General features: G+C 32.1%; 2 protein-coding genes across 2 annotated transcripts in view; one reads left to right on the top strand and one right to left on the bottom strand.

Moving 5' to 3' along the window:
• Positions 1 to 4,798, top strand: part of LOC117114272 (DEP domain-containing protein 7-like) — a 9,777-nt gene extending 4,979 nt beyond the window's left edge. The window contains exons 6-9 of the mRNA XM_033257882.1: positions 1,147 to 1,327; positions 1,793 to 2,162; positions 3,248 to 3,449; positions 3,758 to 4,798. Coding sequence (XP_033113773.1) covers positions 1,147 to 1,327; positions 1,793 to 2,162; positions 3,248 to 3,449; positions 3,758 to 3,960 — 956 coding nt within the window. The 3' untranslated portion in view covers positions 3,961 to 4,798. The remainder of the gene's footprint in view (positions 1 to 1,146; positions 1,328 to 1,792; positions 2,163 to 3,247; positions 3,450 to 3,757) is intronic.
• Positions 4,311 to 11,612, bottom strand: LOC117114275 (actin-related protein 6-like). The gene is made up of 9 exons (XM_033257889.1): positions 11,416 to 11,612; positions 9,025 to 9,142; positions 8,538 to 8,730; positions 8,239 to 8,374; positions 7,824 to 7,979; positions 7,324 to 7,435; positions 6,680 to 6,803; positions 6,112 to 6,250; positions 4,311 to 5,579 (listed from the first exon to the last, which is right to left on the bottom strand). Exons 1-9 carry the CDS (start codon positions 11,484 to 11,486, stop codon positions 5,447 to 5,449), a joined length of 1,182 nt encoding a protein of 393 aa, XP_033113780.1. The 5' UTR covers positions 11,487 to 11,612; the 3' UTR covers positions 4,311 to 5,446.
• Positions 11,613 to 11,630: the final 18 nt, after the last annotated feature.

Raw genomic sequence — 11,630 nt, 5'->3', positions numbered from 1 at the left:
ATTATCCAAAAATATAATATAATAAAATATAATAAAAATATATATATATAAATAAATATAAATATATATAAATGTATGTAATAGTTATAATGGAAAGATTAAAAAAATGAAAATGTATTACATTATATGTCATTTAGTAAAATGTGAGAGTAATTTTACTTTTTAAAAAATTATTTGTCAAAATAATCATTCAATATTTGGACCTCTACAAATAGAAAAAAACAAAGAAAGAATTTAAAAATGAATAATAATGATAATAATAATAATAATATTAATGATGATAATAAAATGATAATAGAAATAATAGTAATAATAATAATGATTATGATAATAATATTAATAATAATGATCATAATAATAATATTAATAGTAATGATGATAATAATATCTGTCTCTTATACACATCTAGATGTGTATAAGAGACAGGTACCTATTGTGATGTGTTTTGTAGTCAAGTCAACTTTAATTCCCATTTAAGAGGGGAGAATCATCGCTGTCAAGTGATCTTCAATTTCATGAGGAGCAAAAGGTATGTTGGTTACAGTTTGTTATTATTATTATTACATTGATTTGTTTACATTAATTTTTCATCTAACCAAAGGTGAGTGAGTCTTAGATCTGAGAAGATGAATAATGAGGGACGACTGTCTACTCTTAGAGTCAAGATAAACATGATTTTGAGTAATTGCCTTTCAAAGTTATTTGTGCATACATTGTTTAATAGAATGAACTATGAAAAATAACATTAAATAAACAATTTGTTAACCACTTCCAGAAATAATACTTTGGGACATGATTAATAAGACATTAAACTGTTGATCTATAGTGAAAAACAAATTTGGATTTTTAGGCAATTTTTTGAGCTCCCATATTTTATAGCTCATTTACTCAATACTGGACTGTCCAACAACTTAACCATTTCGCCACAACATGCCTCATATGTATAGTATATACAGTAAGTACAGATGTATATTATATACTAGCATAATGAACATAATGCCACCTTGTTTGCTATGTTTGTATTGAGATCTATTGCTAAGTATTTCAGATATTTCTATTATCTTTTACTAACTACTGCAACCACATTATAGTTTGCAACTTACTGTTCAAATATTCATATACATTTTCCCTCCCATCTATGTTTAGTCAGAGCTGAAGTATGGCGTGAGACCACCATTCAGCACCTGTTGAAGCTTATTGATGTTCCAATACTTGATAATCTCTTATCATGTGATATTAGCCAAGTATCGTGTCAAGAGTCAGATGACTTCATCGAGGATGTTGGTGTTTCCTCATTAGAACAGACTTTCAGGAAAGGTTGTGAAAGGTAATTCTTGATTTCTAGATTCTAGATAGTTTATCAATTTTTTTAAGGTAATACAAAAACACTTACAAACATGACAACAGTAGGATACTGAAAAGAAATTCTTCGCAATCCCAGGGGTGGATCAGTCCAAGAACTAAATTAGGGGTGCTGGGTCCATGAGGAGCACTCATGTTTCGACAATTTGTAGTATTAGAGAGTACTCAATATCAATACCTTTTTTTGAGCATTTGAGATGCATATTTATATGAATGTAATTTAATATTGTTTTTTTTTTGTTCAGTAATACAGTAATTATCTCAATTACCATTTTCCCTTGTAAAAAAACACCATACCCCAAAGTTGCATTGGTATGCAACTAGATGAAAGATTGGCCAACCCACTACTGCACTATCCCTGTACTTATATTTATGATTTGCTGCATAATTTAAAATTGTAAGTAATAGTATTTAATCTTTCTTTTTGTAGTCCTGTTGATTCTTGGATGTCAGCTGCATTTTCATGCCTAGAACATCACCCAAGCGGTGATGTTATCACAACAACATGTATTGAAAATGTTACTGAAGCAAACACTACAAAACATGCCAGGAAGATCCTTCTGTTTGAGGAAATTGCCAAGTTTTACAGCCCAAAGAAATCGCCGCTTTTGCCTAGCAAATTCTCAGACGTGCTGTTGATTCTGGTGAAGTTACTGGCTGCCGGGAAGCTAAGGCTGAGCCTACAGGTGCTACAACTCTGCATGATATTACTGAGCCATGACAGTGCTGAACAATTAAAACATTTATTAATTTTTATGTCTCATGCAGGCAGCAAGGATGCAGTGAGGTTACGTTTTGAGGTGAGTTGATCTGAGAGGGGAGAATCTTTGCCTAGCCTAGGTTCATTTTAATTTCTTTGTTTTTTTATTTATATTTCCTTTATTACTTGTGTTATGTATTGAGGGTCCCTAATGATCAGCTCCGGCTTGATGGACCACCCTCGTAAAATATTGTTGAAATAAATAAAAATAAATAAATAATACTGTAATCCGAATATTCTGTAATCCAAGTAGACTAGGTGGAAGGTTCTTACCCTTCTCGAAGAAGCCTATGGAATGTTCTTATCAGCCTAATGGGAAGTAGCCAGTCGATCAGTTGACTATTATAAGGTGGATGTGTCCATCCCTCTGGAAATGCTAGCTGCAATGCCATTCGGATTCAAGTTCTACCCTAGCCGCTAGCTAGTATGATACCACAGTTTTTGGTTCAAATTCTACCTGAATGACTTAAAAATATTTTTAAATGTATATTGGGAAGTACTTAGTATCCAGTGTGATAACATGTTGGGATGGGAAGAAAAGTATTCCTATTGAATTTTCTTAATGCAAAATTCCTTTGCAGTACCTGCTGCTACTCCAGATTCAAATTTAAACTAGCTAACTTGCTTAAAACAAGGTTCTAGTGGTTTGATACTGTGCTGTGGCTTCTCGACAGAATCACTTGCTAATTATTTCACAAGTATCTGAAGACATACTGAGTGTTAAGTGTGACATTTTTCTCAGTTTGGGAAAGATAACAATCTATGTATCTTCATTTTCATTTTATTTTTTTACCATATTTATAGATGGCGACCTTTCCAGCCCATCCTTAAATGTTGGCCGATATTCAGGGGCCCTCTACAATAAATGAAATAATGTGATGCTTTATAAACTAAATCTCATTACGAGGCTTAAGGAGTGCTCCTTTGCTTTCACAGTGTTTAAACCCAACCCTGTGATTGGAGGGCAATCATCTTTACCACAAGCTAGAACTGTGCATGCTCGTATCAAAGTCGATCAACATGAACACCATACACACAACATAGGTTTATGTTTATTGACCCTGATTCACCTTGAATACGAGCATGCACAGTTCTAACTATGAATTGGCTTGTATGTATTGACAGATGGACAACAGGTCAACGGTTTGTTATGAGTTCACGTCAGCCATCATCAGAACAGCATGCCTGACTTCGGCTCAGTGTACTTACATCGTTGGATTTATGATGGACCACTATGAGAAGATGTTCACCATTCCAGAGTCTGTGAAGAAGTCAGTTGATGATAGGATCAAGAAGTGGAAAAATGGAGAAGATATTCTGAGTGAAGGTATCAAATCTATGCTCCTGTTTTTTGCTCTATTTTTGTTTATTATATTCTTTCCATCAGGTTATAATGTTTATACAGCAGTAGGCCTACTGTTCCTAAAAGATCAAGATTCTAGATATAGATACTGTATAGATTCTTTACCAGTAAATAAATTCTTTTTCACTTTAAGAAATTATGTGAGGTATTGGGTTCAGATTTGCACAAATCAACTTTATTTCCTAATTGTAGTCTTACTTATTATGTTAAAATAAATTTTGATTATACAGTATTAATAATTGTACTCCTAATGATTTTCAATTCATTTACAGTACAACAATTCTGTGTAAGGATTTCCCTTCAAGACTTCCACGACCAGTGCATAACCACCACTGAAAAGGCGATCAAAGATCTTATGAATAAAATCATTGATGACACCGCTCTCACACTCAAGGAAAAGAAACAGCGGATTAAACAGCTTCATAAACACCATAAGGGTATTTATGACAAACATTTCCCAGATATGCTTCTGTAGGCAGATACTCTTGTTCAGAATCAAAATTTCACTGCTTTAAGTGTATTAAGTAATGGGTTCAAAGTTCATTATTCTATCCCTGTTGAAATAAAACATCCAGATAATTTAAGATTGTACTGTGCACACAACTCGTGGACTCGCAAGAGAACAACTTTTATAAAATTGTACTTTCTATGGCAAAAGGATGTATTGTAGTGCAGTAAAAACAAACTCTAGTACTGAACTGTATATTAGTACAAATTCTAGTGCTGTGGCTGTATAGGCAGTTGCTTGCACTGAAGAGTTGGCAATATAAACATTATTCTGTTTTTACTCTTGTAAATATGTTAATAATTTTTAGCACTTAAGTTTTTTTTTTGTATTGATTGTATATAATGCATGGATTAATTATTTAAATGACTTTTTTAAAATTTTAATATATTTGATATGAGTGATTGTAATTTTATTTTGGATTTTACAAGACAGAATGGTGGTTATGTTTTATATAGCACCCTCGGTTTGCATGGCACTTTATTAGTAAGCTTGAATGTCATATTTTAGTAAAGTATATTTGTAATATTCAGAAGTGTGGTTAGAGATTTAAACTTTTTAATGTGATCTGTCTTGGCACATTTTATTTAATTTTTAATAACATTTGTTATTAACTGAGTTATAGTATTGTAACAGGTAGAGACTGTAACTTGGTGATGGAAATGCTTGGCTTTTAATTCCAGAGTCCTGGTATCATCTTGTAATTTCCAAGACTTTAACTACAAATGACACTACCTAAGCATCACATGACATTGTAATTGGCAAATTTGATTTAAATGAGAAAATAAAATTTTCATGAAATATAAAACACTTTGTAGTCATTTTTTTTTTGCACTGAATTTTATATCATTATTTAAAAAAATCTTACAAAATGAACAATACTGTCCATAGTTATCAATATTTTAGCTCAAGGAGTGGGAGAGGAATGCATTGGAATAATTTGAACTGTCTACTGACGCAATCTATTATTGATAATGGTAAGCCCAGCCGCTCTCATTTGAGAGGTCCACTAAATTAATGAAGTACATTTAGGATGCTCCATAGCCTAGAAGCAACAGTACTGAGAGCAGCATAACTTTGTCAGCTGAACTGTAGAGATTCTTTGGTTCAATTATCACCACTCTCCTTTTGTTTCAACTGAAATGCAAGTCTAATATACTAAGCACCATCTTTTTGGAAAAGAAGTTTAAATAATTCTTGTGTGTACTTCTTGGCTCATATGCATGTTAAAGAACTCTGTATATAACTTAGTTGTCAGTTAATAAATTAATAGTCACCATGTAAGAACTGGACCATAAATATCCTAAGGTCCCTTGTTACTTGTATAGCACTTTTCCTTGGTACAATTTATTTGCTGCACCACATTATGAGTTTCAGCTGAAGTAACTATAGCACACCTTCAACCTTGAAGATACACATCCACTTATTTGTTGCTTTATACCAAACTGTCCAGCATTCAGACATCAAATTTCTCTGTGCATATTGACTGCCCATTCTCTTCGTATTCCTTCCTGCTCACACACATCTTAGACAAGATATCATCTGATTGGCCGAGAAGTTTTCCACCATGCCATGCATATTCAATAGGGCTAAATGTAAGAAAATTTACCAATAGAAAAATAAGGACAACAGCAAGTCAGAAAATTATACTAAAACATATACTGCAGAATGCCTTATCTATACTCAATTTAATTCCTGTACCACTTGCTAGTATCCAGCTAGACAAGAATGGATTAAGATGATCCCAACAAACAGTTTTGTATGCAATATATTTGTATAATCAGAGTATAGAATTTCAAGAGGTCCGACTTCCCTGATTTTGTATGCACGCAATGGAATGCTACAAGATGGGAGGGGGCGCCATATTAGAATTTGAATATGTACGTTCCTTTGAAGGATGCCCTCTAGTTAGTGGTAGTACTGAGAAACGGACCTCTTGCAGTTCTACACTCTTTGGTATAATTTACCAAGTAAATAATAACGCAAGTTAATGAAGTTATTGTTGCCAGCTGAATATTATACAACAAAGGCAGCTTTTATAAACCTAGAGTAAAATCTAAATAATGTTTGATAGTCTTCTCACATTCATTATCTAGTAAAAATTCTGAAAAGATATCTTACTTTTTTGGAAGGAAGACATTGACGTTATATTCCTGAGGTGCCATGGATCTAACATCCCGCTCCACTCGTTCTCTGAATCCTGGAAAAAGTGAGTTTCCACCGGTTAAGATGATGTTGTTATACAGATGAGGATGCATTTCTGAAAAAGATAGTTAAATACCATATAATAATGACAACAAAGATAATAATGATCATAACAATATTATCAACATTTGATAATTTCAGATACATCAAACATATTAGTTTGCTGATATTGTTTTTGTTATTGCTACCATCACACACAATTCCTGCCTAAGTTAATTTGAGTTTATTTAATTTTCATTTTAATAATTAAAAACAGTAAGTAGAGGAGATTACAAATTGTGAATAACACATTCAGTATCCAAGAACCAGGGGGAAGAAAGTGCTTTAAGGTTGTTTACATGAACCACACATCCATAAATAATATACCATTATTCAGGTTTAATTACTAACACATACTGGTGTGCTTAAATTGTTTGCTCCTTTATTTCTACCATATATTGTATTCAACTTAATGTTGAATTGATTCAAGAGAATAGTTGATTACCCTCAGGTGTGGCTGATATTGAGTTGATGATGGCCTCTGGCACCCCCATTTCTTGAATGGAGACATCCGAAGGATGAAAGAGTACCTCAGGTACAGAGAATCGCTCGTTGTTCATTCTAACAATCTAAAAAAAAATGCGAGACATAAAAACATCAAAATATAAAAACATGGGATATTTAAAAGCATTAGAAATAATGTCACGATTTTGATTCTTCAGTATAGTGCAGGGGAAATCTAGATTTTTTTAAATGGGGGGGGGGGGTTTTTCAACAGTTTCAGAATATAAAAATGAGTAACACATAACACTGATATATATGCATTGACCTTTTAAAAATTAAGTGTCAAGATGGGGTAACATTGCTCCCTGGCCCCCTACTGTATCCACCCATGTTGTGCAATTCATAATTTTTTTGACATCTTTACAATTACATTTTCTTCAACAAATAGTTGTATGTGCAGCTTCTTTGCAGATAGGAATTCAAGTGTTTCTTAAAAGCTCTAAGTTATACAGTATTACCTTACAGAGAGCTGATGGAAGCTCAATGCATACTGCAAATGCAGCCAAACTAATGGCTGTATAGCTGTGTTTCCAAATAAACTGGTTAACCTGTCATTTTTAGGTTCCAATGCATTGATTATTATACCTGTTCATGAGACTTTGTTTTAGTTGATGGGTCTTTAACATAACCTCGCTTTATCTGTGAAAAATCTGGTAGGACATAATCTCTGACAATTGTATTCTCAAGACCTTTTAATCTGAAAATTATCAAATGAAATGAGTGTTACATTAATTCATAAGTCATTAAGCATTTTAAATAGTAAAAATTAATTTTTTGTGACGTTATGTTGGTTATGTTTACCATTTCCTTGATATTAATAATTAAGTGTCGAGAAATGTTGTACAACTTTTGTATTGTCTTAAAGTAGACCCCGGGGCATCAGCACACACCCTGGAGTAGATGAAGTTTTATCCTTTTTAAACATAGTTCCTACAGCTAAACTTCTAAAATATTTGAAAGGGAGAACACCATGTACAGTATTCTGACTGGTCAAATTGTTGCAAATTTAGAACAAAACAAGTTCCTTATTATAAAACCAATATATTTTTTTTTACTAATTCTTTTTTTAAAGAGAAACATTTTACTTTGCAATTTGCATATCTTGGTTGAACTGTAAGGACACAAATGACACATCTTCTTTCACTTGATTCATCACATATGTTTCATCCATGACATGCAGTTGACGGTACGAAATTATTTCCTTTAGATGATTGGTTAATAATTTACCCCCAACACTGATCCTAGAAAGAGAAAATTCTCAACATAAAGTGGTAATAATGCTTATTTATTATTCAAAAATTTCATCTTGTTCTAAATTAGTACTTTTATATGTGTTTATACAATATGATGTGATCAGATCAAAATGCAAGTACAAAACTTATTGGTTTATCCAGAGAAATCAAATCTCTATACTAATATTTTTGATGAAAACTACTTGACATTTTGTATTATATTTCATCCCATCAACAGGATTTAATATCTTATAAATGATAAACATACCTTCTAACTGCTTTGGTAATTTTCTTGTTACCATGATAAGGAGCTATATGTGTAAACGAGAACCCACTATCGACAACCAAACAACACTTATGTGCTTTATCATCTTCAATTCGTTTGTATGCGCTCAGTGAACCAGCTGTCAAAAAATTATGAATATGCATTACTACCATACTACATATTCAACAAGATGTTAGCATACATGCTCAGACCATGTAAAAGTAATGAATATGGATGAAAACTGCCATAAATGTAATCAACTTCTACCAATATACAATATTTTAGACTAACTTCTATCCTACCATTTGTCCTAAGAATTGCATCAAATTTATACTCTTCAAAGAATATCTCATTCATAGCTTCTTGAATGGCTAGGAAGTTGAAGTAGGGCTCTGTGATGATGATTGTTGATTCCGAACAATCAAGATTCATGACATCTTTCCCAAAGACATGATCCCAAACCTGCCGCTGTACATCCCAGTTTACTAAGTATCCCTGAGAAATTAATACAAATATGTTTAATTAATAATGATGCTCCAGCATAACTTTAAATTTTATATTATTGGTTCACTGCTTTTCAAACTGTAAAACCACATAGAGGTCCCTCATTACGAGCTCTATAATTAATTCATTAACATTATATTATTATTAATACTAGGCTACATGGATATTTGTATAGTTTACTTTCTATTGTGTTAGAATGGAGATTACAAGAATTCCATAGAATAAACAGTAAACTTAGGTAACAAGAAGGCATGTTTAGGTTACTAACTGAAATGATTAACTTACCTTCTGAAAGGGTAAGACATAGAACAGAGATGACAGATCCTTACAATCATCTATTTGGTTGCAGATGTACTGTTTTCTTCGTTCACTCTTCGCTTTCATTATACAATTTGGAAAGCAACTTGGTATTAAAAATTATAAAATACTACTTCAAAAATTTTATATTTAGCTATTACTTAAAAATTGAATGATTATATTAATTTTATTAGGAAATTTAATTTGTTCTAAAAAATACAATCTGCAAGTAAATTAAATAAAATAAGTTGGCAGTTTCACTTGTTTAAAAATTAATACCTGAACCGCCAATTGACTTAATTAGTTCATCTATGGAAGATGTGAACTAATAAAGTTCAAAATATTGAATCAAAAATGGCTTGTAAGTTGTATCACTGTTTTCGGAGTTTCATACTATCTTATGTCAAACTTATCAGTGAACTCCAAGATAAACAAGTATTTATTGCAATGTTATTTAATTAATCAACTCCCTGAATTAATCAATCCTGATATTTGTTATTATAATGTCCTGCACAGTTTCGGAAGTTTGCAAAAGTTTGCAAACTCTGCCAAGAAAATTCTTGCAGTTTGTAGGGTGTTCACACCACCAGTAAAACGTGCAGGAAACTGCAATTCAAATTGACTATCTCCCACATAAATTAATATTTCTCCACTTGTAGAAGGTCTATCAACATAATTCTTTCACTTTTAGTGAGAGAAAGGTTGTTTCTATCATATCTGTAAGTTTTATTAACTTCACTTTAGTAGTTTTGCCACAATGATGGTCAGGTCAAACTCTTAACCAATCAAAATGCTGCTTTTCAATAGCTTTTCTGAAAGCTGACACCTAGACCTACAAATTGGCATTTGCAATTAGTTGATGGTGTGGATACTTTTAAAACTGTGACAAATTTTGTCAGAAACTTTGGAAAAAATAAACTTCACTGAATCAACTCACCCTAGTTGGTAAATAATTATAAAAATATAATGTCTTGTACATTGTTTAACACAGAGCACAGCCCTTCACAGTTCAGCACTTAGGCCTATAATAGTATTAGTTTCATATATACCATTATTATTACAAAAGAATGTTTGAATTGACACTGTATTTTATAATAAATGTTTTTCTTTCTCTAGTTTATTTGTACAGAATTTTAATTGATTTAATTTATTAATTGATTATAAAATTTGATTGAAATTTTGACATTTAAATTGGAAATAAAATTCAAAAAGAAGAACTGCCGAAAAGTAGATTAAAAAATACCGAGATGGTGTCCAGTGGGGAATTTTTACCATGTAATATTGCAAAATTATAATCTTATAATTCCGGCCCTGAAACGTGGACTAAAAAATACCAGGATGGTGTCTGGCGGGGATAGTTTTTATCCTGTACATTAAGATTATATTATTATTTGGTGGCTATTTTGAATTTGGCAGTCATTTTGAATTTGGCAGCCATTTTGAATTTTGAATTATAGGTCAAACCACCATTTCAACTTTAAAATTCCATAGGGTTCAGAATTTTTTATGTTAATGTGACAGTCATAATATGGCGGCCATTTTCATTATGGCAGCCATTTTTAACGTGGTGGCCATTTTTAATATGGCGGCCATTTTTAAAATGGCGGCAATTTTCAATGTGGCAGCCATTTTAAATTTTTTAATTAATAAATCCAATCACTATTTCACAAATCTTTTGATGTTATTACAGCATTTATTATAATAATGCAAATACATATATATTTTATTTTGGCCACCATTTTGAATTCGGCAGCCATGTTGAGCCTATCCGCCATTTTTATTTTGTTCATCGGTTAAAAAAGTAAAATCTTGAATGTTACTGCTTTCTGAAAATATATAGTTTTATACAATAAATATGAATAATTAAGGTTTTATGAGTGTTTTTTGTTAATTATTGCCTAAAGTTAGCCAGAAAATGACCATTTTCATGGTCTACCAACATACAGGATTATCTGAATTTCGATCCCAAAATTTTCTTCGACCATCGATCACGTTTTATTTCATAACCTGATAAGTAAAAAAGATAATTTGATGGGGTTTGGACTATTTTACTCAGCATTAAATTCTCTATCAGAATAAACCATTTAGAAAGTCTAATTCATATAACATATATTTGCCTGTGAACACCCTACAGTTTGCAAACTCTGCAAATCTTGCATTGTTTTAAATTCTCAAACAAGTTGCACACTGTGCAAGGAAAGGTTGCACAATTTAGTTGATCTGTGTTTTTGTATCCTATTTTATATCACAGTGATTCTGCACAATTTTCTACAGTAGCTCGCCGAGTAGACAGCTTTATGTGTCCCTCATTTACGCGACATTTCGATATTGCATGGCGAAACTCCAGGCCTAGGGCCTAGAAATTAAAGATATACTTACTTCGGTTTCTCAGTACTTGATAGGCCAATTTTTGCCAGATATGCACCGTTATCTAATATTAGTGTAGACATTGTCGATGAGAATAAAAATATACTTCCAAGCCAAATTTAAACATCAAAATCAAATTAACTTATGAAACACATGTACAAAACATACATGCACTGTGTGACCGTGTGAATAAAGTCTCTTCCCAAAGAAAGGAAGCGCCCTCTTTA

The sequence above is a fragment of the Anneissia japonica genome, unplaced genomic scaffold, assembly GCF_011630105.1.
Source record: "Anneissia japonica isolate Jap-2015-1 unplaced genomic scaffold, ASM1163010v1 scaffold2994_len2133135_cov197, whole genome shotgun sequence".
Taxonomy (NCBI): Eukaryota; Metazoa; Echinodermata; class Crinoidea; order Comatulida; family Comatulidae; genus Anneissia; species Anneissia japonica.
This window is presented reverse-complemented; position numbering and strand designations above follow the sequence as displayed.